The 27,808-nt window shown below is 39.4% G+C and overlaps 1 protein-coding gene across 3 annotated transcripts in view; it reads left to right on the forward strand.

Annotated features, from left to right (window-relative positions):
* The window catches only part of LOC134205442 (glutathione hydrolase 1 proenzyme-like), a 129,581-nt gene that overhangs the window by 29,412 nt on the left and 72,361 nt on the right, over nucleotides 1-27,808 (forward strand). Inside the window, exon 1 of one of the 3 annotated variants that reach the window (XM_062680684.1) lies at nucleotides 10,140-10,669. The exons of the other annotated variants lie outside the window; for them this stretch is intronic. Within the exon in view, the coding sequence (XP_062536668.1) occupies nucleotides 10,665-10,669 (5 nt within the window). The 5' untranslated portion in view covers nucleotides 10,140-10,664. Of the gene's footprint in view, nucleotides 1-10,139; nucleotides 10,670-27,808 lie in introns of those variants that run through there. 3 annotated transcript variants of the gene reach the window in all.

Below are 27,808 nucleotides of genomic sequence, written 5' to 3' on the forward strand. Positions count from 1 at the left end.
CATGTACAACATTTTATTATCTATTTTTTCAAACTTTAGAATTCCATTGTAACCCGTAAATGCCTAGAGCGTACTTTTAATTTTGAAAACCATGTACAGTCGCCTCTCCACATCTCGATACTGAAGGGTCCATAGAGATAAGGAGAGATCGAGTAATGGAAGGAAAATTGAATTGGGTCCAATCATGGTTTGAACCAAATGGCAGGCATCAGATGAGTTATTAAAACAAAGTTTATTTATTTCATTATAGAGACATGTTACAACTACGAACTTTAGTTAATATGAAAGCTTAGTTAGTTTTACTATTCATCTTCTCGCATTAGGTTAGTAACTCGAAACGTGTGGAAATTGTCTAAATTATCGATATGAAAATTGTGATTTTTTATATTAGAAATTTCCAAATTCTCCAGCTAGGCGCATGCAGCACTCCTAGCGGACAGCAGTAGAACATGACTGTATTTACAAGTTCAAACCACGATAATTTTTAGTTCAAACCATGATCAGTTTTTACCTTGTATAGATGTTACTATTTTAACTATTTAAGACTGTTTCTCAATTGTACGATGATGTCAATCGATTACAGATAAAAATGAGTTTCGTTTGAAATATTGATCTCACTCCTGTTTCATAAAATACGTCCTTTACGAGCTTTTTGAAATTGTGCCACTGGTGGGAGGAATTTAGCGATATTTCAGGACGTTTTTAAATCGTCCCATTTTACCACATAAACAATATGCACAACTCTATCACTTCCAGTATACCTAAATGTGCCATTCAAACTGTTTTAGGTTTATTTCCTGCCAATGAGAACGTAATTTCAACTGATTTTAAAATGGTTCAAACCATGATACGATTTTCACTAGTTCCCTACTAGATCAAAACAATAGCGTTGCTTCGAAAAACGAATGTAATTTCTTGTTTTTGACGCCTGGAGTTAAACCGGTAGCAACCCAGCGTGCCCATATAAGTCCCTAGAGCCTTTGCGAATGCTTCACCATTCGAATAAGTCCAACACAGATGTTCTAGGCTTTCCAAATTGTCGGGGAGTTGAGTTCAGTTGGTCTACCAGGACAGCCACGCCTGGTATTAACCCGTTAGCAAATGCTTCGCCATTCAAATAAGTCCAACACAGATGTTCTAGGCTCTCCAAATTGTCCTGGATATCAATTGTTATAAATCACGCAAAGAAATCCCAGAATTCTTCAAAACTGCCCTACGGACTTTCACTTGTAGATTCTGGTCGTACGATATACTTCTGCGGTTGTTTCGTTTCATGCGATTCAGCGATAGTGTTTCCCGGTATTTACAGTTAATTTCGAGAATTTAAGATATTTTGCGATCATTACTCCTGACCACGTTGAATTTCTAACGTGAGTGTGTCAAATTTGTTCCCGTCTCTCGCGTTCCATCTTCGATAACTTTTGAACGTATAGTAATGAAACATTCACCACAAATTAAACAAGCCTTCCAAATACTAAATGGATCAAGCTTTAGGATGTCAGTAGTAGACTGGCCCAGGAAACAAAAAGTTGTCGAATTCCACGGGGCACCCCCCAGGATTGTGTCTTTTGCGAGAAAATCAATTTATCAAAATTTCAGCTCAATCGCTTGTTGCATAAGCTGGCGCAATAGATCTGAAGTTTGTATGGGGATTTCAGCCAAAATATATAGGAAAATACACCTCAGTCGCTCATTCGATCTGGAAATTGGTTTTGATTGCTCGATTGAGCTCAGAATTGCAAAAACGGCAGTTGGTATGCTACAGAACAATTTCACAGAACATTGTATGATGATAAAATGAACTTTTATATAGTTTTCCACTGATACGATTCGATCAATAAATCCAAAAATACACATTTCAGCTCCTAATAAACCAGCCGAAGTCTAAGTAAAAGTTCATTTAATCATCGTACAACGTTTTATGAAATTGTTCTGTAACATACCAACTGCCCTTTTTGCAATTCTGAGCTCAATCGAGCAATCAGAACCAATTTCCAGATGAAATGAGTGTCGGAGGTGTATTTTCCTATATATTGTGGCGCGATACAAACTTCAAATCAATTGCGCTTGTGCAACAAGCGATTGAGCTGAAATTTTGATAGGTTGATTTTCTCACCCAAAGACACAATCCTGGGGGTGCCTCGTGGAATTCGACAACATTTGTTTCTCTCCATACTAAGATGGACCAGTCTAGTCAGTAGCCTGGGTGGATTTGATTGGAACCATCCAACTTTATGAAGTAGGACTTAGTTCTTTTAACACATCCTATTTCAAAGTTTTTTTTTTAACTGTACGCAAGGAATATGTCAAACACAAATTATTACTATTCATCAAATATTCAACAGCTTCGCTTTGTTTTTTTTCTCACATATAGGGAGCGGGACCATTTGGGCAGCACCCCCTATTCCCGTCCGCAACGTTAATAACTCAATCGCAATCGTCAAATGGCTTGATTTTTTTGTACATCACTAGATTTCGACAGAAACTAACCATGTACTAAAACAACAAGTAACTCGGTTGTATTGCGATCGAGTAATGAACGTTGTGGACAGGAATTAGGGGTACGCCCAAATGTTTCTCTACCAGTGGCGTAGCCAGAAAATTCGTATGGGGGGAGGGGGTTTCCGAACATTTTTTCTACGAAAAAAAATTTCTTCTAAAAATTTTGTCTCTGGGAGGGGGGTTATGTCCAAAATCACCCCCGTGGCTACGCCACTGTTCTCTACCCTATATTAACTCGTACAGGTTTCTTGTTTATTCGAGTCGGCCGATACATAAATGCAGCATGTCTGAATAAATAGAGGAAATTTATCTCCAGTTCATGTACACTATTTTTTATTATTTTTATGTGGGGTAACCGACTTGATTAGGATCCCTACACATTTTTTACCCTCCTGGCGACATTTTCTTGATTTTTGAACCAAAATCAATGCCGCTGCTAATTCCTCCATTGGCTTCAGAAAAATAATATTAATGTTTAGCATCTGTTCCACTGGTTTCCCGTGCGAAAATAGCGATATTTTGATGAAATTTCGAGGAAATTAGTTTGTTCAAGAAGGCGAGAGTTACAATGCGTTATGCTCAAAAGTATAGTTGTCTAAATTGTGAATTTAAAACTTATGAATCTTCTCATTGATGCATGCCAATCGAAAGATAATACTTTGCTTCGGCAATTTTTCAATTGAGAAATTCGACTTTGAAGAGACTAAATTTGGGGTGTCCAAAATGTGTACATTTGGTGGTCCAAAATAGGTTGCACTGTCCTAAAGGAAGAATATTTTCATTTCAGAAAACTACAATTTTCAGCCATTTATCAACGCTTGATGGCAATTTCAAATTTCTATTTCATAAATGAGACTTCCATCTATGAAATGATGTGATTTCCGCCTATAACAAACTAGTCATTTGATACATATAAGCAGATATCGGTAAGTACTTTCTCTAGGGGTCCAAAATGGAACATTTAGCCTATTAGTTATTATCACAAAAAGGCCTTTCGAAACCAGCTCGATTATGGTTGCAGTCCCTGAGGGAGTCACTTGAATCTGAATCACTTTGAATTAGTGAATTTAAAAATAAATTATAATTTTTGCTGTAAAACATTATGGTTCCGGAGGATTCTCAGTAACCGGGATGCGGCAAAAAATCAGACCAATTAATTTGACATGCTCATGTCAAAATAAAGATATTTTTTTCGTGCTCTAGCTTTGTCAAAATAACTGTATCATAAATACTTTAGGCTATGTAGTCTGTTTGTTATTAATTTCCCTCTTTATAAGGTAAAGTCTGATCTTTTCCTCATAGCTGAAAACTGAAAACAGCGCACCCTAACCATTAAGCACTCTAATAAGCCTTATGCCATATAACAGCTTTTCAGTGCCTATAACAGGGCTGCCCAAAGTACGGCCCGCGGGCCGGATGCGTCCCCTGACTGCATTTTATGTGGCCCGCAGTGTGTAAGAAAACATACTTCATAACCGGCCGAAAGCTTTTCTATCTGGCTCCTGATGAAACCGGATGAAACCTTTCCACGACGGAGAACTTGTTAGGGAATGCATATCGGCTGTTGATGATATAGTTTGCTCTAAAGAAAAAGCCTTATTCACAGGTATTAGTTCCTCGTACAGCACGTCGAAGAATTAAAGTTCTCACAGAAGAGAAGATTACGTTACGTGAACAAGCCACCTGCTTCTGATTCTGTCTGCTCGCAATCGATGAAAATACTAAGTGTAAAATACAAGGCACATACAGCTGGCTTCAGAAGGGGAATTTACTATCATCTTCAAATCACATAGGAATGAGCAGCTTTGATTCCAATGAAGGAAATAACTACCGGTATCGACCTGAGGAAAGCTGTTAAGACCTGTATTGAAGAGCTTGAACTCTTCTTTGAAAACATGCGGCCTAACAACAACACTGGCGTTGTGACATTTGAAAATTAAAGCAATTTGTTTATTTGTAAATCAATTGTTACTCAGCCTCAAAAGTAAATTTGTGATATTTTTCTGCACATTGCATTTTTCACCGAAAAAAATCTATGTGCAAAAACGGTCTAGAGCCAATGGCAGCTTCCGGGGTGGGCACACAAGACCTCTTTTCTCCCGGGTCCCAGGGCGTTGCTTAGAAGGGAGAGTTTTCGGTGGGGTGGTCCTAAATAAAAAAATATTGCGTTACCTTTTAGGTTGTTTATTCGCGGGCTACGGGCGGCGGTAATGTGCAGCGGTCAGTCCAGGGGTCGGTGACAGGGCGACTCCGCGGACCGGTAGATTTGGTGGCGTCTGAATGGCGGCTTGACGACGGCCGGATGGTGTCTTCAACTGACCCGGATACGGCGAGGGAAGGTATAAAAGGCCGTAGCGAAAATCGGCAGTGGCACGCCAGAACGGATTTCACGACGGCTGAACAGCGGCCAATTGGTGGCCGATCGAGGTATAATGACGGCGTGAAGTAGCGTGGGCGGGCAGGAGGGAGCTTGGTAGCCGTTGAATGGCGGCACGTTAACGGTTGGCTAGTGGCTTGTCGAAGAACGGCGATGGCTTGCGGGTGGCAGCTTCGTAGTCGCGGAATCGGGGCTCGATGACGGCCGGATGGTGTCTTCACCTGACACGGATAACTGAGAAGGCCGTAGCGCAAATCGGCAGTGGCGCGTCAGAACGGGTTTGACGACGGCTGAACGGCGGCCAATTGATGGCCGAACGAAGGGTAGTGATGGCGTGAAGTAACGTGGGCGGACAGGAGTGAGCTTGCGAGCCGCTGAATGGCGGCACGTTGACGGTTGGTTGGTGGCTGGCCGAAGAACCACGATGGTTTGCAGGAATTTACTTTGCTGCGGCAGAATGGCGGCTCGATGACCGATTCGGATAACGGCGATAGCTGGCAAAAACTTTTGCGACAGCGGAATGGCGAACTGCCGAGCGGCGCCGATGACGAGGAAACCGATCGAAATGGTCTACAATCGCGGTGGTTGCTTGGGTTGTGGCGTAACTACCTTTCCCAATGAACCGCGGCTTTGTACACCCGGAGCAAAGTCTCCGAAAATAGTTTTTGGGGTTTTCCGCGTGGATTTCCAGAATCCAATTATCTTTATCAAAAAAGACGTCCGTACTCTCGACACTGCTCACGAACACCCCGCTTCACATTTTTCTACCTCCCACCAGTCCAACTACTAGCTGTAGGAGAAACTCATTCTCCACCCGGTTCTCACAAAAGGTCGAAAAGGACAAAAGGTCGAAAGGTCGAAAAGGACAAAAGGTCGAAAGGGACAAAAAGTCGAAAAGGACAAAAGGTCTATCCAGAAAAAAGTTGATAACAAAAGAATTTATTAAATGCATTTAACTTCAAGCAGAAATAATAAACTCATGTAATCAATCAATAATGGAGAATGAGCAATTTTCGAAGAAGGAGTAATTACTATAAAACAATATTATGCATATCTAGATAGTTTTGATAGAGATAAAAAACATTGTTGATTAGAAATGAATAAAACCCGTATTCCGTGAGACAGAGTTGTCCGTTGGCAAAAAAATGCTCTTTTATTTTTCACTATTTTTTAACAATTAAATAAAATTCATCCAATGAGTGCAAATAATACATGAATATCTAGGTTTGCTGAATGTCACTTCGATCTGTCAAAATAGTGCATTTCGGAGCCACGCAGACGCACGCATTGAAAATACACCGGCGTATAATACACGTATAATCGATGTGATATTTAGAAAAAATCAAACATGCATGTGCCAGTGGTACTCATTGAATGAATTTTATTTAATTGTTAAAAATTGTGCAAAAATCAAAGAGTAGAGTATACGCTGTGTAGGAAAACTCTGGAGCAAGATTGATTCTCTCCGTTTCAGTTTCTTGTCTTTTTTAAGCTTTTGTTCCTTTCGATCTTTGGTCCTGTTCGACGTTTTGTCCTTTCGATCTTTTGTCCCTTTCGACCTTTTGTCCTTTTCGACCATTTGTCCCTTCGACCTTTTGTCCTTTCGGCCTTTTGTGCCTAACCCACAATCTATGCCGTTTGGGTGAAATCAATAACAACGCATAGAATTTCATAACCTGTCTCTTTTACTTGCATCTGAAACAGATTTTTTTTTTAAACTTGTGAATTATGCTATTTAGTAGGTAATATGTAATTATGATAACGATGATTATCATTTGTATATAGAAAGAGAACTACAGCATATTGCAAGGAATATGCCTGATGAATGATTCATGAGCTGTAGATTTAGTCTATGTAGTATACATAGGAATCCTAGTTCAAGAATTGGAGTACATGCCTTAAATTCAATACACGTAACGAAAAATCTATCAGCTCCCTTTAGATATGGAACATGTTCTTAGTAATCAATTAAATGAAATTCTATTTGCATTGATCTTTCCCGCTTAAATTTTTATTCGCTTAGTCGATTCTTCAATTTATTTATTATTAATTTTCCCAAAGAATTAGTTTATTTTCGCTTCAAACTTTTTTTAAAAAATAAAAAAAAATCAGAAAAATGCTTTTTCTCATGTTTGGCCTAACAATTCTCGCTTAACTTTTCGAGGACCCAAGGACCGACATAAACCATCTTAGCTTAGTCACTCCCAACGATTCAACCATCACCTAATAATGCAAACAGAGCGGTTGGTACGAGATGTCCCCGTTCTATGGCTTAATTGTGGAATCATGTTAAGAATTGATTCTCACAAGTATTTTTAACAACGCTGCACAGTAGGCCTGGCCGCTTTTATGTTTGAGCTACATTTATGATGTGCTTTAAGCATAAATAATGACAAGAAAAGTAATAGATGTAGTCGAATCTATCTCTTTCGAGGATTTTTCCAAGTGATGGCTGTTTGTGTATGTGTAGACTAGACTAGACTAAGTAGACAATTCTTAACTTTTCAAAAGGACCTAAGTAACATTTTTTGGATTTATTTGAATATTGCAATCAATAGACCATGATAAAAATTTATGATTGCAGTACTCAAACTAATTTACGTAAAAATGTTACTTAGGACCTTTTGAAAAGTTAAGCAAGAATTTCCCGATCTTGAACCAACATCAGTTCAGTTCTTCAGGTCGGTTCATACGTGCAGTAATTTTTCATGTTTTGGTTTTGATTTTATAAAATAGTTAAAGGGTTCAAACAATTTGAGATCTTGGGAAAAGTTGACCTTAAATAAGTCAAGGTCAATTGAAACCTTTTTCCATTCCAAGCCAAGATTTTCTAGAATTGGAGTACAGGTCTTAAGGTCAATAAAGGCATAACAAAAGATCTATTTGCTCTTTTCAGCAATGAACGTGCGGTTAGAGATCTTCTTATTGGCATTACACATCTCACTGGGACATTACCGACTTGCAGCTTGATATTCTAGACAGCGACTCTACTAAACTCCAAGGCGTAGCATCCCGTCATGATGGATCGCATTAACGCGGCATCCACAATTGTGTTTACTACATAGTCTTTTAGGAAAAAAAAATGCAAACATGGGCGTATACCCCAAAAAAATTCTCAGAGGATCTGGAATATTTAATATACTCGCATATACTTTATGAGGCATATCCGATTTGGGTCTATAGATTACAAGGCACATTGTCAATTTGGAAAAGCAAATAACAGCTGTTAGGATACACGTGCAGACCGCAAGGCCTAAACTCCAGTAAATTCTTATATGAACTGGGATGCAATAAATGTTGAAGGAATATCCATTTTTATTCTATGTCGGTAGGGACGAGTCCTTTCAAATTAGAAGAAGAGCTAAGAACTAGAAATATCAGCGAACACCTTTTTACATAACTGGTACCAAACCAGAAAATCCTTCTGGTACCATTTTTAAGAAACCCTTTTTTGAAAAATTTGTTCTCTAGAAATTCTGGAAAATTCATTTCTGGAAACTCCGCCATCGGCGATTCTTTCTACTGGAATTCTGAGGAACTACTCTTCCAGGTATTCTGAAGAATTCCCTCAAAAAATTTAAAGAATTGCTCCTTTGAGAATTTTGGAAACTTCCTTTTTCTTTAATTCTGTGCAAATGCAGGGTTTTTCTGTCTTAGGAATTATGGAAAATTCCTTCCCATTAGTTCTGGGGATGTACCCTGTACCCCTTCAGATATCATGGAGAATTCTTCCTCCAAGGATTTTTGGGAACTGTTTTAGTCCCCATCAGACTGCCATGTCAACTCCGCCCAAATTCTTCCTCGGGAATTCTAGAAAATTGCTGCTCCATGAATTCTGGGAACTGATTTTCCAATCTTCTTGGTTCTTTCATATCCAAACATTTCTCCTCAGGAATTCTATGTTACCTCATCCGGAATTATGGGAAAATATTCCACCAAAAATATTAAAGAACTGCTGCCTACCTTCTCACCTCAACCCAAGTATTCCTTTTTCTTGAGGACAAGCATCTCACAATCCAAAACAGAATGCAGTCGCATTTTCAAGAGCACACCAGTCAATTTGAAAGCATCGCACAACTGTCATTTTTATTATTCCACGCATGCTGCGACTCAGCAAAGCTGAAATAATAAAAATAAAAGTTGTCTATGATAACTCTGGGGAATGTCTTCCTTTATGAATTATGAAGAATTATTCTCCTGCGAATAATAGGAAATTCCTCCTACATGACTTTTAAAAAGTTCTTTACACGAATAACGTTCGCGCATTTTGCCTTTTCGAGACATAAACTAATTGATATTTATCAAATTAATTGAAAAATATTCCGATTTTGCCACGTTCCCCATTTTATCACCTTAAAATTCACCAGTGGGGGGGGGGGGTCTGCTGAAATCGGGATATTCTTCTACTTATTCTTCTTCTTCTTTTTCTACGGCTCTACATTCCAACTGGAACTTGGCCTGCTTTTCAACTATTATTCTATTAGCATTTCCTCAGTAATGATTTGAAAGCTTTTCTATGCCCGCCATTGCATGAGTATGTATATTGTGTAGCAAGTACAATGGATACACTATGCCCAGGGTGTCGAGAAAGCTTCCAATCCGAAAACATCCTAGACTGGACCGTGAATCAAACTTGCCATCTCCGGATTGGCAATCCTACGCATTTACTCGCAAAGCTACTGGACACCCCGGGACATTACGGTACAGAAAAGTACTATTACCGCTAAGTATAACCAAGGTATAAAACCAAGTTTTTTTTTAATTTTCTATGAAATTATTTGAGGAAATTTAATGTTGGAAATTTATTCATGCAAGTAAACCTCAGCTTGCTAAAATAAATAGATTTTGATAGAGATACTAGAGAGCACAAATTTGAAGATATTCTACCATTAATGCAGCAACTGGCAACTTCAGCTAATTTCTTTGGATATCTTAAGGAAACGTCCATGTACCTCATCATTCATTCAGAAAGAGTGGCATTAGTAAAGGGGAGGGGGGGTTGAGTACCGTAATTGATTTATCATCCGCTTCAAAAAGCACATTTGTTCTGATATTTTAGAACCCATATCAACAGTACATCAAGCAGTACAATTAGTGCTAACACGTATTTGTGTCCTGCCTGTAAAAGACTGCTCTGAAAAGTTGAGAAACTCTGTTCTCAGTGTTCTCTCTAGTAAATGGCATTCATCGAATGGCACTGGGGCAATCTACTATCAGCGGTCGATGGTGTTCACCCACCAGTACCTCTACATGCGATGATGATTGGCAATGGCAGTTTAGGTAGGCACCTGAAGCTGCGCTGGAACTCTTTCACGCTTCGTGCCAATGCAACGACAGTTTAAATTTGGTTGCCGTTCTGATCGGTCGGGTCAGTCGTCGCGGGTTCACTAATTCGCGGACATGTGGTTCTACTACGGAATTATTCTCTATTAGGCACCGGAAAACCAGTGCTGAATTGTGCCATTGTGCTGCCAATTGAGAGGATACTTTTATAAAAACGGCTTTGTGGGATCGTATTAATACTTAATGAGAAGAGAATTGTGATTTTGTGTGATGATTATATGATGTTACAATAATAATAAGTTTATCAAAAAGTGAATTTGGGTTACACTTGTGCGCTTTCTCTGTTACAAAGAAATAAAGTATTATTTTGTGAACGAAATCATCAGATACAAATAAGGCTAAGGTATCAAAAAATAAACCAGTGGCTACCGCTTAGGCGACTTCCAGGCTTCAACGGAGGCTGCAGCCTCAAACCTACTTGCAGGCAAAACCTACTTTCAAAATGATGTAAGTTGTTCGTAGTACATAACATTCATTCTTAACATTCCTATCACCACCTGTTCTCACAATCATCGACCTTCATACAGATTAACACTCCGCTGTCGAAATGAAAACAAATATTTTTCTCGCTTTATTGTGCACAGTGTATTGAAAGCTTTCAGATGATATAAGTAAAGAAGGAAAAACGTAGGAAAATTTTATAGAGTTGGATTTTTTTCTGTCTGTCTACGAGGTATGATGAAATATTTCTGTTTTTTGTGCCAACCGTGGAAATGAAAAAGTTTCAATCAATTTAAGTGAAATTGAAAAAAAAACAACAATTTTGTTTTGTTAAATATTAAATAATTTCATTGATTTTGTAGCAGCATAGTTAACAACATGCTAATGTGTCAACATTCACGGATCAAAAATTTAGAATTGAGTGCACTTCAACCAATTGAATTGCTAATGGCCTTCAATAAGATAATTTAAATTAAAAACACTCACGATGCATTTTAAGTTTGTGAGATTTGCAATTCATATGCAGTAGGGATTTTATGGGTAAGTCACATTAATTAGTTGACTATGCTAAAAATATATCTCTGCTGCAGCGTACTGTGAATTGCGAAGTTAGTACGTTTAGGTGTACGAATGTTTTAAGTCATAATTGAGAAACAAGCTTTTAAAGTACGTGAGGTATTCAAGTTAAGCAGTCAGGTTCCACGAAAGCCTACAAGTGCGCGTTATACATTATTTTCAACTTCAAACGAAAGTGAACTGAATTCGATCGGAGAATTTTGTGAAGTTCAACCGCATCCATATGGGGCGAAATTGCGAACTTAAAATGTTACTCATATAATCGTTTGTGGTACATTTCAAATTGATTATTTTTGGTACAATTCAAAATAAGGTATAAGTATTGAGGAATATCTTTTAATTTAAATGTAAATCAACAATGTGGGGTTCTTTCAACTCACCCGTACGATTTTCGTTCAATCTATTAAGGTTTACAAACTACCATGCGTTCACCGTTTAATTCTCAGGCAAGTGTACCATTCTGGACCATCTCTAGTGCAATTTACTGCAGGCCTATTTCTTGAATAAATTTTCAATGTACCTAATCATTGTATTAGAAAAACAGTAGGGTCAATCCATATGAAGTGACCGAGAAAAATTGCAAACTTGAAATCGACTTCCTTAGAATTGAATGAATTTTTGACCAGTTGTTTATGTTCGGGTTAAAGTAAAAAATCAGAAATTTCGAAAAAAAGAAATTCGATCCTCCCCGCGATCAATGCGACAACCCCCCTTTCGGAAAAATCTATTAATTTGAATAAAATCTATCATATTGTTTTGCTAATATTTCTGGAACCGTAAGAGCTAGAATGCATCTAAGGTAATCATTCGATTTCTCAAAGAATTCAACAAATTTTCAACAAGTTCTGCATCTCGCCTTCACGAAACATACATAAAAACAAAAGTCTGACTGAATTCGCCCTATATTAGACCCCCTGGGGTCCATAATAGGAAATTGCTTCCTTATAGTTGACACTTTATTTGATTTTCATGTTCCGTTTCGGGACGTTCTTCTTCCCTATTATGGACCCCCAAAATATTCCTATAATCGACACCTTCGTGTTTATTTTTTATAGAATCATTAAAAAAAAATCATCTAATTTTACTTTCCATAGCATTTCCAATGCATGTAATTAAATTATAGGACTGTAAGGTACCCAAGTAACCACCAAGCATTAATTAATGCATGTAATCAATCACAGATCAGCATATTAAATACTAATTGCATTTGATCAGTTTTAACGATGTAAAGATGCATTTATTAATCAACTGTCAAGCAACGATACACTAGTTCAACGTTACGAGTGCAGCGATACATTACTTATGTTTTATTTCAACATGTCAAAGTAATGAAACATTATTTCTGTCGTAAAAGGGCCTTTTTCACTTTAAGGTCACTCCTGACGGAACCCAAGTTTAAAAGTGCTCGCGTTTTCGGGGGCAAACCACTCGATACGGAAGCAACGCACAACTGTAATTTTTATTATTTCACGCATGCTGCGATGCAGCAAAGCTAAATCAACAAAAATGACAGTTGTGCGCCGCCTCTGAATCGAGTGGTGTGCCCCCGAAAACGCGAGCACTTTTAAACTTGGATTCCGTCAGGAGTGACCTTAAGTCAACTTTAATGGCTGTATTATTTACAACCATATATAGGTCCATGGTTACTTGGATAGGTTCTCCCGATGGAATTTCATAGTCAAATGTTTACATTGCGCTGTGATAATGCAAAAACGGCTGGAGGGTTGGCTACTGGTTGGGGGTCCACTATTGGGCTTTTTTGATTTCAAATATAGCATCACCATCGTGTTCTTTGAGCATTTTTAAGTTCGGATGGTTCGGACACTTGGTATGGAATGACCTAGTAGTAAAATAATTTTTATTTTCATACTATGTTGTATATTACATCTTGATTTTACATATCGAGTGTTTGACCCTGATGTGCTTTATCTTTATATCCATTTGATATTATATTCTGGTTAGGGCAATTCCATTGCAAAATTTTACATGTTAGCACTTTTAGGCATTGGTTTTCTGTCAAATGCAACATCAAATTAATCATTTGGTAGCCTAATTACTATTTGCACTACATTTGATATTCTAGTTGATATTTGGACGCCAAGCAACGAACCCTAAATTGATCTTAAAGATAATCATCACGGAATCCAAATATAAAAGTACCTACTAGCTTTTCAAGGGCACATCAATAGATACGGAAGGAACGCACAACCAAGATGAATACTGTACTGTATTCATCTTGCGCACAACTGTCATTTTTATTTTTTACACGCATGCTGCGATGCAACAAAGCTGAAATAAGTAAAATGTAAATGTTATGCGTTGCGTATCGAGCCTTTAAAACGTGAGTGTTTTTAATTTTGGATTCCGAGAGGATTGTCTGTAACACTCACCAAAGCGTTCGTTATTATAATTATTTTAATCCCTGCCAGGCGGTGAACCTCATATGTTCTTGTCCTGGGATAGGTGTTGAGAATAATCATCAGAAACTTGTTTTGGTCCTGGTGTAGTTCGAGATGATGGGTTTTTGCGCAGCTCTCCCTGACAGGATTACAATATTCGATCACAGTGATAATGTTCTGCCTGTGCTATACCTACAGCAAGCTTAGGGACAAAAACGACCGATCAGCGGGTGCAGTATTTTGTACTCTGTCAGGTCTCGTTCGAGTTTTGCCACTAGTGCTCTGATGATCACTTTATCATTATAGATGAGATAAGTGTCATCGCGAAAAGTGACAAAATGCTGCCTTCTAAAGGTTCTGGGATGTCCGTGGTGAACTGGTCAAACAGCAGGAGCCCGAAGATACTGCTCTGAGGGACGCCTACTATGATGACGTGAGCATTGAAACTGGCTCCACTGATTGAGACCCATAATGTCCTGCACAACATAAAGTTATGGATCATTCTTTTTGCCATGTAGCTGGGAAGATTGTAGCGTGTTTTGGAGGCAAACTTGTTCAATATGAGGACGTTGGTAACCCGGGTCAGTTGGTGTGCGGTTGATCGACCGCGACGGAAACCAAACTGTGCCGTGAGCAAGATATTATGATGTTTGGCGGACTCAAGTAGCCAGCGATAGATAGCCTTTTCAAACAGTTTTCAGAAGAGGAATAACCTTCCTAGGCTTCTGATTGGGGATGACTTTGGCTTTCATGACGATGGGAAGTAATTAGGTCAAGGGGACTGATGAAAGATCAGCGAACAGTGTTCGAAGAACGGAGCACTCATATGTTTGAGTTCAAGATTCCCTGAGAATTTCATGTAGATCGTCATTTCGTCAGCTGAGATCTCCAACTCTTCCGGGAAGTCGTTGGAAATCAAATGATTGTTGTTCGCAAACTTGTTCATAACTGTTGAATGTTGACAGACGATGTACTGTCCAAAATTGATTGTATAATATGCAAATGCTTTATGACTATATTTTGATAATACATATGTGACTTCAACTTCAGCGGAACTAACTGGATTCCTAGCAACACATTATTTCTATATGCTGATCCATCCAATTCATCACATTATTCTGTCACCCGGCTGCAGGACTGCTATAGTACTGCTGGGCTAGTCCAAATGTGTGGTGTTAAACATGAAAACAGTTGTATATTGGATCTCTGCTTTGTCAGCGAAGATATATAAGAACGTAGCCTTGTTTCGCTTGCTCTTACTCATATTGTCACGATAAGTCGTCATTTCCTAGCAACAAGCAGACGTAACAGCTAGATATTTTCCTGAAAAAATCATCGCCTAGTTACTCTTGCACCATCCCAAGTAACATTTTAAGTTTTATTACGCTCTTGAAGACCATAACTTACTCTTCAAGAGTGTTTTAAAACTAGCATAAAACCAAAATGTTACTAGGGGCATCTTGCCTGCATGTTGCACGAAATCAAGTTTAGTGAAACAATGGTAACAGAAGGCGCTAGTGTGAAATGTCAAACACGAAGGTTTACGATGCAAGGGCCTCTGGATGTGAAGCTCACAATTAATCAAATTTAAAAAAGCTGTTGAATACAAGGTCGATATGATTTCTTCAGTCTTACGTTTGTTTGTCTGTGCTGCCGCGATGACCTTTTATCAAATGTATTGGTTTGTGTCATTGATTAAAGTGACCAGCATGCGTCCTGCGAAACGAGTGACGCCTATCTGGAATACGTAACTGATTTGAATATGAATACACCAAATTTTATTCCGGATAGATTTTTGTCCAGAAAAGAATATAAAAATATTTTCGAGGCTGCATAAATTGGTATAACTTTGAAAATGAATTTGAAAATACAGCGTTCAATACGTTTAACAAGTTCACTCCCAAAAGAGTACATCGTGCTCCGACGTTCCCTCCATGGTCTAATCGACATGTTTGAAGACGGCTAAACGATGTCCCTACTCAGACCATTCGGTGTTCCTCTCCTACTTTGGCTTGCGAGGGGCAATAAGCTATGTTGGACGTGATGACGCCGACGGAGGTGGTAACATCCACTCCAGCGGCTTCGATGAACTTAAGCTTGAAAGGCAGTAGATGATCCATCAGAAGGCGATGACCAAACCGACCCCCCCCCCCTCCTTGGTTTTGTCCGATCCAACTCATTAGCCTAAAATCCTTATTTGTTGCCTGCAGTCAGCTTTATTGTACCGCTCTTGTAGTCGCAACGAAAAATAAGCGCCTGATAGTCGCCTAATCAAACCATACCTACAAAAAAAGCTACTTTGAATTTTTTGAAAATTTCACCGCCACATGGTGATTTTTGGCGGCGAATGCTTTGATAGCATGTGCTATTTGTACTGCGGATATTTTTTTAACATCCATGAGAACCTTGGAAAATGATCATGAAAGTTGTCATTTTGTTGCAAGGCACAAGAAACATTTTCAAGTCGTCAGCATAAGTAAGTAGACTGCCATCCGGCTCATGAGAGCACGAAAGCTTATGTTTTTCAACCGTATTCGTTGCACCATTAAAAAATCGTCTCAAAATTTTATATAAATTTTGCAGAAAATTCCACAGATTTCATCAACATTTAAATTTGTAAATAAATGTAAACGCGGAAAATTTTTAAATACTTTATCTAAAATTTTGTTACAAAATTGAACAATTTCGTAGCAACATTTTGAGACGAAATTTCAAAAACTAAAAAACAAATTAAAAAGTTTACATAATTACATTACTTTTATCAAAAATAATAGTGCAAATAATTACTTATAAAAGTTTCTTTCGTAAATTTAAAAGAAATGGATAAAATAATATACAATGCTCTTCTTCAAGGACTTTGTTGTTTTTCATTCCGGCGAATTTTATATATTGTACGCGTGCTACGTTCAAAAATATTTGCAAACTTTCGTCACAAAACTTCCAGTCCTATCCTGCGACGTTCAGTTCCATTTTCCAAGTTTTCTTCGTTGAGTGGGTCATTGGTGATTATATCGAGTTGAAGCTTTTTCAAGGTAGTTTTCAAAAAATGTTTTCATGGTGACTTTTTTGACTGCTGCCATCTGTTCCGTCTCATCCAGGGTTATTGTGTCAGATTTGTTTAAATACCCTTCCAATACTGAACTTGTGTTATTTGGACTACTCATGACTCAGTTTAGTATACATATTCAATATCTAATTAATTTAAAGAAAAGAGTACGCCGTCATAATAGTTATGTTGGATTTGCATTAAATCTGAACAAATTACACCCAAAAGAGCTTAAAAGTCTTAGTTTTTCAACCAATAATTTAATCAGATGTAAGTTGATCATATGTTCACAATTACCACTCGGCCCTTGAACCCAACAACCACTTCATAATTTGTTAGAATTGTCACCAGTTCGAAAAAAAAACTCACCGTCTGGTCGCGAATTCAATGGAAACGCTCTTGTTGAATACTGATGGGCCCTTTGTGTCACGTTCATTGTCGCGACGGCTGTCGAATGTTCAACTCAGTTTATTTTAGCTGGAATTGGTTCATGAATTGCACCATTATGCTGAGGCTATCAAATTAGGAAATCGGCTAAACACGTGATCGGATGTTATTTCAAAGCAGGGATTGCCAAGTAGGTAAAACAATGATTATGGTAGTAGGATCAAAAGCCAGTCAGTAGTGGGATATTTACACCCATCTCAACACTATACACTTGATCTCATAAGATGAATAAATTATTAGGCTTTCTTAGGGCCAATTTCTTCACCTCCGCTTAGTGCTTAAACCAGGTTTAAGCGTATGGGTAAGCACCGCTTAAGAGTTAAGCGGAGGTGAAGAAATTGGCCCTTAAGCCCTCAACCCTTCAATGCGCTCAAAATCACTGTTTCATTTTTTTCGCGATTTTAGAAATTTCTTATTTTTAATTTTTTTTTGTTTTCCGAGCAATCGGATGTCAAGTTCAAGATTTCAAAAAAAGAACAAAGTGAAACAATCGTGAAAACCTTAAATCGTTGCCATTGAGTTGTAAGGGATGCAAACACGATCGTACAGGATTTGGATGAGGCGCAAACACTAGCTCATCTTTTGACATTTAAACTGTAACTGGTTTCTTCAAGCTTCCGAACGTACATAATAGTACAAATAAGAAAGGATTTACTAAGCTCGACAGCTCTGCTATTTTTGGGAGGTTCTACAATAATTTTTGGCTGAAATTTCTTCTTCAGTGGCTCTACATTCCAACTAGAACTTGGCTTGATTTTCAATAAGAAAATTATTTTGAGCTTTTTAGTGGAATGTCTTCACTTGTCATAAGACGAGTTAATACAGTCCCATTGAATTCCACCACTTGTATCTTGACAGACGTATTTCGACTCAAAACTGTTCAGTGTCTCGTACTTGACTCCAATCGAGTCGAGTCAAGTACGAGACACTGAAGACGGCCTTACTTTTGAGGTCGAAATACGTATCTGTCAAGATACAATTAAGTGGTGGAATTCAATGGGACTGTATTAACTCGTCTTATGACAAGTTGATTTTCAACTTAGTATTCTATTAGCATTTCCTCAGTTATGAATTGAAAGCTTTTTATGGCCGCTATTACATGATTATGTATCTGTGTATTTAAAAGATAATTCGGCAACATGGGTGTTTCCGCAACATATTTTAACCATATTGTGAATTTCATGATGGTTTACTACCATTTAAAATATTTTAAAAATTCGGTTCCCTTTTTAGCCGTGCGGTAAGATGCGCGCCCACAAAGCAAGACCATGCTGAGGGTGGCTGGGTTCGATTCCCGGTGCCGGTCTAGGCAATTTTCGGATTGGAAATTGTCTCGACTTCCCTGGGCATAAAAGTATCATCGTGTTAGCCTCATGATATACGAATGCAGAAATGGTAACTTGACATAGAAACCTCGATGTTAATAATAGCGGAAGTGATAAATTAACTGCGAGGTTGCAATATCCCAGTCAGGGATATAATGCCAATTAAGAAGAAGAAGACATGTAGTATTTTTACTGGCAACGATTTTCGGTTTCTGATGCATTTTGTTCCCATTAATAGGGGTACATGTACCTTTTGTTCCAAAAAACTTGACATTTATCAAGAAACTTCGCATTTTTCTCACTACTACTCGCCGGTCATAACTTGTTGTTATAGTTGACTAGTTGAGTATCAGAAAATTGAAAATTGGAATTTATTATTGGAAATTTCTGGGAAAAATTTACTCAATGTGACATGTACCACTTTTGCTGGCATCAGTTCATTTATAAAATACTTTTCGTACCAAAAAAATTCATTTTGATATTATCGTAATATTTTTTTAAGCAGCCCTTACTTTGCACCGTTCAATGTGAATATTCCATAAAACGCTACCATAAGTCCATAAAATAGTTCGGGAGATTTCATAAAGAATAATTTTATGATCCATTTAGACAATGATCCATAAAAGCTATACTTTGATCCATAAAATTTCAAATTTGTGCAATTCGTATCCTGATGATGGCCCATAATTTCAGTGTGTAATTTATTTATTTATTTATCATCAGACTAAGGCCGGAGTGGCCTGTGCTGCACATAAAAGACTTCTCCATTCAGCTCGGTTCATGGCTGCACTTCGCCAACCACGCAGTCTGCGGAGGGTCCGCAAGTCGTCCTCCACCTGATCGATCCACCTTGCCCGCTGTGCACCTCGCCTTCTTGTTCCCGTCGGATCGTTGTCGAGAACCATTTTCACCGGATTACTGTCCGACATTCTGGCTACGTGCCCGGCCCACCGCAGTCTTCCGATTTTCGCGGTGTGAACGATGGATGGTTCTCCCAACAGCTGATGCAACTCGTGGTTCATTCGCCTCCTCCACGTACCGTCCGCCATCTGCAACCCACCATTGATGGTACGCAACACTTTCCTTTCGAAAACTCCCAGTGCGCGTTGGTCCTCCACGAGCATCGTCCAGGTATCGTGTCCGTAGAGAACTACCGGTCTTATAAGCGTTTTGTAGATAGTCAGTTTGGTACGGCGGCGAACTCTATTCGATCGGAGCGTCTTGCGGAATCCACAGTACGTACGATTTCCAGCCACTATGCGTCTCCGAATTTCTCTGCTGGTATCGTTATCGGCGGTCACCAGTGAGCCCAAGTACACGAATTCTTCAACAACCTCGATTTCGTCACCACCGATAGAAACTCGTGGTGGGTGGCTCACATTGACCTCTCTTGAGCCTCTTCCTATCATGTACTTCGTCTTCGACGTGTTGATGACTAGTCCAATCCGTTTAGCTTCGCTTTTCAGTCTGATGTAGGCTTCCTCCATCCTCTCAAAGTTACGTGCCATGATATCAATGTCGTCGGCGAAACCAAATAACTGGACGGACTTCGTGAAAATTGTTCCACTCGTGTCAATCCCTGCCCTTCGTATTACTCCCTCCAAAGCGATGTTGAATAGCAGACACGAAAGACCATCACCTTGCCGTAACCCTCTACGGGTTTCGAAGGGACTCGAGAATGCCCCTGAAACTCGAACTACGCATCACCCGAATCCATCGTCGCCTTGATCAACCGTATCAGTTTATTCGGAAATCCGTTTTCGTGCATTAGCTGCCATAGCTGGTCCCGATCGATTGTATCATATGCGGCTTTAAAGTCGATAAATAGATGATGTGTGGGCACGTTGTATTCGCGGCATTTCTGCAATACCTGACGTATGGCGAACACCTGGTCTGTGGTAGAGCGTTCACCCATAAATCCCGCCTGGTACTGCCCCACGAACTCTTTTGCAATTGGTGTTAGTCGACGGCATAAAATTTGGGAGAGTACCTTGTAGGCGGCGTTCAGCAATGTGATTGCGCGGTAGTTGCTACAATCCAGCTTATCGCCCTTTTGTAGATGGGACACACGACACCTTCCCTCCACTCCTGCGGCAGAACCTCATCCTCCCAAACATTGGTAATCACCCAGTGCAGCGCTCTAGCCAGTGCCTCACCACCGTGTTTAAACAGCTCTCCTGGTAGTTGGTCAACTCCAGGGCTTTGTTGTTTTTCAGCCGGCCGATCTCCTCCTGGATTTCCTGGAGATTCGGAGCCGGAAGTCGCATGTCCTGCGCGCGTGCTCCTAGGTTCATTACCATACCGCCACCGTTGTCTGCCATATCGCCATTCAGGTGCTCTTCGTAGTGCTGCCGCCACCTTTGGATCACCTCACGCTCGTTCGTAAGAAGGTTCCCGTTTATGTCCTTACACATATCGGGCTGTGGCACGTGGCCCTTACGTGAACGGTTCAACTTCTCATAGAACTTTCGTGCGTTATTAGCGCGGTACAGTTCCTCCGTCTCTTCACGGTCTCGATCTTCCTGCTGGCGCTTTTTCCTCCGGAAAATCGAGTTTTGTCTGTTCCGCGCCCGTTTGTATCGTGCCTCGTTCGCCCTCGTGCGGTGTTGCAGCAATCTCGCCCATGCTGCATTCTTCTCCTCAACTAAATGCAACTAAATGCTCACATTCGCCATCATACCAGTCGTTTCTCTGATCCGGGCCATCGTGCCAAGTGCAGCGGCTGCGGTGCTACCAATGGTGGATCGAATATCTCTTCAGCCATCTTCGAGAGACGCTGCGCCTAGCTGCTCTTATGTTGGGAGTGCCACTTCCAGCTGCTGCGCGTAGTCTTGGGCTAGTCTACCGTCTTGTAGCCGCCCAATGTTAAGCTGCGGCGGACGACTCCGACGCGTGTTGATCACCGTCGAGAGTTTTGAGCGCAGACATACTGCGACGAGGTAGTGGTCGGATTCAATATTCGCACTGCGGTAAGTGCGTACGTTCGTTCGTTCAGTGTGTAATATGATCCATAATTTTGGTCATATGATCCATAATTTTGATAATGTGATCCATAATGCTTGGAAAGAAGGCCAATGAAACTATTATAATTGATCCACACATTTTAAAAAATCTGTGGATCATTGAGCTTGAGCTTGAGCTTGATGATCGCACAATTCGTAGTTGCTACTCCGTGATTGATCAGAACCTCAATGTGCACATATCGGGAGTTCAGTAATTAAAGGATCAATAACGGCACTTCACAATGTTTGCATTTTAGTTTGATGTTAATGTTAAATGAATGTTAAATAAATACCCCGAATGAGCAATCATGGCATAAACAGGGGTACTTACGTCCTTAGTGACATTAACTATATATACATAAAAAGGAAAAAATATTATAAGAGACTTTATTCATTTTTGGCAAACATTAAGGAGACAAGTTATTGGGCAAAAAATGAATCAGAGAACATCTATTAATCAAGCAACGCAGATATTGGCCTTGTTCAGCTCGCTCCCTGTATAATCCATCATAAAGTATTGTATGGTTCCTTACATGAATATTCTGTACGTCTATCTACGAAATCAGTATATTCTTTTGATTCAGTCTCCCAATCCAGTCGCATGGAAGACTGTCCTGGAAGCCAAAAATTATTTAAGCAAAATGTATTTCCACTGGCTATCATCTGGTGTAATCGACCTTAAAAAAGTTTAGCATGGTTTCACATACTTACGATATAATAAACACAGTCATCACAAAATGGGGTCGTTATCTTCTTATTGGAACAAACTCACCAGATGTCAATCCTTCAATAAAGCCAACTTAACTTCCGCTTAAAATATTTACTACAGTGTCGACCCGATTTTGTCACTCCCCGAATTTGTCTACCCCCGATTTTATCACGTCCCGATTTTGTCACGTTTTCGACCCGATTTTGTCACCCCAAAAATGTTAGTCGTTCTTTTTATTTTTATAAATAAAACCGCAAACAACAATGATTTTCATGAAATAAATTTTACCGCATGGAATTTTCTATGAATAACTTTCAGTACCTTTGAAGGATTTTGTAAGCATTTTCAACAAGAAATAACGAGTACCGTTCACGCATTTTGCCTTTCCTAGGCATAAACTAATTCATTTTTGCAAAATAAATTAAAAAATTGAAAATAAATTTTTTCCCGATTTTGTCACATGCCCGATTTTATCACCCAAAAATTCACCAGGGGGGTGATAAAATCGGGATATTACTGTATCTCCATTGCACTTCGAAACCGTCGATCTATTGTTGCGCCATTACGCTTGGGCACACATTCTATGCTTCCCGCTATTTCGTGAGAGAATCCCACTGGCAAATCCAGCAGGATTAATTCTTTAGTCTCGGAAGCCGTCCAAGTTCGACAAAAAAATACTAACGCGCACCGAATCACTCCTGCACTACCATGAGTTCTTCCTTCTCTAGTATGAACTTCAAAAAAACTTTGAAAATTGACCAAACGATCTAACTTGGATTTGCACAACTAATTGTCATAAATCTTTATCACCGTTACTACAATCCATAAAAAAAACACGACTTATACACGGTTTTCAAAAAAAAATTCTAATTCCGCTGGAAGTATCGAGTTTTGGCAGATGGTAAACGGCGATGATCATTTTAAAAAATCTATGGATCATTTGGCAATTTGTTATGGATCAATTGGCCAGAATTATGGATCATATAATTAAAATTATGGATCATATTACTGAAATTATGGATCATCATCAAGATAAAAAAAATGCGCAAATTTGAAGTTGGATCAAAGTATAGTTTTTATGGATCATTAGTCATACGTTCATGGGAAAATAGCAAGAATTCTATTGTTTTTCTTGACCGTGTTAATGGAATATATTTCCCTAATAATTGCTAAATTTTAGCTTAGTTATGGATCGAAAATTATTCTTTAAGGATACGCCTGAACTATTTTTTGGATTTATGGTAGCGTTTTATGGAACATTAGGATGTAAATTACGGATCGTTTTTCATTTTTTTTATGGTTTCGTCTTTATATTTATGCAATATTCATTATTATAAACATGCAAAAGTATGTTTGAAGGTTGCCCGACCTGGTGAGACCCTTCAGGGGAGGGTAATATTTTTCCCAAAGATATTGTGCGGGAGACGAGTAGGCTGACCAGGGAAAATGGAATGCCTTTAGAAAATGGAATGCCTTTAATGTCTAGCAAATAAAATGAATGGTGTGAACATTGGCGATTTCCGCCGGTGACAAAGCAATATTCGCGGTTGTTTTCATCACGGGAAGACTTAAACCAGAACACCTCAAACACGCCACGTCCAAATGGAGAGAATCCTTGGTTGGTCCCCAGAAAATAACCAAAAGAAACCATAAAACGACCGAAACGTGAAAGTACTCCTACTTTACCTCTTCAAACTTTTTTCCATCAGTCGGAAACTATCGAGCTACAGTGTACTGAAAATGCATTTATTTAGGTTCAATTCATTTGCTCTATTTCACTACTTGATCGACATTGTTCTTCTTATACCTAGGCCTAGCTATCTATCTCGTTTCCCTCTATCTAACTGCTCGATTTTTCTTGCGGTGTAACGAAAATTGGTGCTATGTTCACCCTATGGTGTGGTATTCACTCTTTCTCAACTTTAAAAACCAACTTAATTCACCAAGTAGTGATACTGCCTTCCTTGCATTTAGCCAAGACACTAACCTTATATGACGCTTATACAGTTCGATTCCATTATCTTAATAACTTTTAAACGCAATGGTCGATCGTTATCAAATTCAAAAGTGATCAACAAGGCTTTGTCCCCTGTCGAATGCAATTTGTTGCGAGAAAATCGGTTAAGAATTATTATATGAAAAAGTGGCTCATGTTTTTCGGTTTTCGTGTGCACACACACAAATACACACGGACAGACAGACATTTGTTCAGTTCGACGAGCGGAGTCGATTGGTATATAATATCATGGGTCTCCGAGACTTTTATAAAAAGATCGATTTTGGAGTGAAATGATAGCCTTTCGGTATAACTTTGTTGTACGAGAAAGGCAAAACCCAACTACCTCGCTGATGCGTACGGAAGGAACGGTAGGGCTATCGGCTTTGCCACGCTAGCAGATTGGCTAAGGGTCGGGGCTCACATTCTCTTTGTGCATGGAGAAAAATAATGGAACATGCATGTTACTCACTCTGTTCGTTGCATACTAACTTTGAGGCGTCGACGGTTCTCTGCTACTGCTGCTTTGGCGCCACGCATGTCACGCGCGGTCCCTCCCATGGACTCCGAAAATGTTCACACGTCGTTCATTCATGTCGCCGTTGTCGACGACTCCTCCGGCGCAAAATTGTGGACTGCTCAACGGGGTACAGCCGTCGGTGGCATCGAGCTACGGAGGCGCTCCCGATCCAAAGGTCGCCGGTTCGAATCCACCGGGGGAGAACTTTTTATACACGATTGTGTCACGCTCTGCATGCCGTCACTAGCGAAAAAGGATGTTGATCTTGGTTACCGGTTCCAAACCGGTCCGGTTGTTGCCGCCCTGCCAAGGGCGCGGGAAAACGTGCACTACCCTCTCCCGCCCACGTGAACCGCCGGAACGCCCTTCGTAGCAGGTAAACGGGGTCAAAAGCAGTCACCAACTGTGTGGATGGTGTGTCGGGCCTTACAACTTGCCACAATATGGTAAACAAAAGAGGACCCATACCGGCCTTGAACACCACACATTGCACCAAGTTTAGTCTTCAGTCTTACCGCTTTACCCACTAGTCTACACTACAACCTAACCGGCCGACTGCACTAACCATTTGATTACGGTTTGACTAACTAATAGAGGCAATTAAGGCAATTAATTAAGGCAAATTAAGGCAAAAATCTAAATTAGCTAAGTTGGAGGAAATCTAAATTAGCTAAGAACACACCACGACGCGATATGGAAATTCTGGACTGCTATACCTCTTCCGTAGACCAGAACGAAGTGAACGAGCTAAGTTCTTAGATCCTCAGATCAAAGCGCGAGATTCTAAGATCGTCGCCGGAAATTACGCGAATCATGAAGTGATTTCGCGAAGGCCAAAAATCGTCTCTACCCATCCACCAACATCCATATTCGGCGGGTAAAGACCTCCCTTTTCCCGAGCTTCCAAGTGGAAACGATCATATACTTGTCTCCCACCCGAAGATTGTAAATGATTCCGGGAATCAACGAATCTTGAAAGCGATCCGGATAGGTCATTGACCGGGCCTTAGCACATGGTCGCTGAGATATTCGCTTGAACGACGGTTATTTTGTGCCATACATTTGAGTCAGTGCAGAGATTTCTTCTTCTTCTTCTTATTGGCATTACATCCCCACACAGATACAGAGCCGCCTCGCAGCTTAGTGTTCATTAAGCACTTCCACAGTTATTAACTGCGAGGTTTCTAAGCCAGATTACCATTTTTGCATTCGTATATCATGGGGCTAGCACGATGATACTTTTATGCCCAGGGAAGTCGAGACAATTTCCAATCCGAAAATTGCCTAGACCGGCACCGGGAATCGAACCCAGCCACCCTCAGCATGGTGTTGCTTTGTAGCCGCGCGTCTTACCGCACGGCTAATGAGGGCCCCCTGTTACAACCTTTATCGACGCAAAATTGAACAAAGAATAAGCGAATCTATGAGAAAAGGTCGTAAAGGACAAAAGGTCGATCAAGAACAAATTGATATCAAGGTGGGTGTATTTAAAAGGAACTTGTGAAACGCATATAACTTCAAGCGGAAGTAATACATTCATCTCATCAATCAAAGCTGAAGAATGACATAAGGGGCTAAACACTATGAAACGAGATTATGAATATCTAGATAGATTTAAGAAAATTTTAAGAAATGAATAAAACTTTGATTCTCTCCGTTTCAGTTTCTTGTCTACTTCGACCTTTTGTCCCTTTAGACATTTTATTCTTTTCGACCGTTCGATGTTTTGTCCTTTCGACAGGGCTGTCAACAGTGTTTTCGTGAGTTACGTCCGACATAGCGTTTACTGTGGCAGATACCTAGGAAGTAACAGAAACGAGGTTCTTAAAAATGCCTAAATTTATATTCTTTCGAAAGCTTTCGGTGAATATATTAAGGATTCGAGTTAAATTCTTCAGAAAGATGAACCCCTCGTTAGTTATACACGAAATCATTTTAATGGACCCTTCGATTTTTGTCAATTCTTGACTCACCAAAACTATCATAACTCCAACATTTCTCAACCGATCGTAGAGATCAGCATATCGTTGGAAAGAGGAAGAGTGTATCCTCAATTTGCAATATTAAAAAAGAAGCAGCCATATTGAATTTGGCCGCCATCTTGGATTTCTTTTTGAAAACTATTTTTCTGCTAGGTTTGCAACCATCGATTTGGAATATTAATACATTGAAGGAATGCTTAGCTTATTGTGCTTTGTGCCCAAAAATCTCAGGTGTATGTTTTTCTATCAAAAGTTATGTACTATGTATTTACCAATACCAAAATTCTTGCATTATTTAACACAATAACTTGAAAACGGCTCCGTTATGTTATGCTCAAAACTTTCGAGTCCTTCAAATAAAATACTGTTATAAAATACTATTAGCTATGCTTTTCATTTTTAAAACATATTTGGCGTAGATAGTGTATGAAATCATGGAACTGACGTCGTAGTATCATATTAACCATAAAAATGTTCGTTGGTCAGATGGGCCTTAAACAAATAATTTGGTAAATCGTACATAACTTTTGATAGAAAAGCATACACCTGAGATTTTTGGACACAAAGCACAATATAAGCTAACATTCTATCGATGTATTAATATTCAAAATCGGTGGTTGCAAACCTGGCGGAAAAATAGTTTTAAAAAAAATCCAAGATGGCGGCCAAATTCAATATGGCTGCTTCTATTTTTACTATTGCAAATTGAGGATACACTCTTCCTCTTTCCAACGATATGCTGATCTCTACGATCGGTTGAGAAATGTTGGAGTTATGATAGTTTTGGTGAGTCAAGAATTGACAAAAATCGAGGGGTCCATTAAAAGGATTTCGTGTATAACTAACGAGGGGTTCATCTTCCTAAAAAAAATTAACTCGGATCCTTAATATACTCGCCGAAAGCTTTCAAAAGAATATAAATTTGGGCATTTTTAAGAACCTCGTGCAAATAGTGGTCCGGTTTCAGCGAGAATTACTCATTAGCAGAAACAAGCTGCTCCAGCTAAAATTCTGTCGCTACTAGAATAATCAGAGCCTCGCCGATTGATTATCATCATTTGAATGTTAAGAAAATTATTTTGAGCTTTTTAGTGGAATGTCTTCACTTGTCATAAGACGAGTTTGTACGTTCCCTTTAAATTC

This window comes from Armigeres subalbatus, chromosome 1 (genome assembly GCF_024139115.2).
Source record: "Armigeres subalbatus isolate Guangzhou_Male chromosome 1, GZ_Asu_2, whole genome shotgun sequence".
Taxonomy (NCBI): domain Eukaryota; kingdom Metazoa; phylum Arthropoda; class Insecta; order Diptera; family Culicidae; genus Armigeres; species Armigeres subalbatus.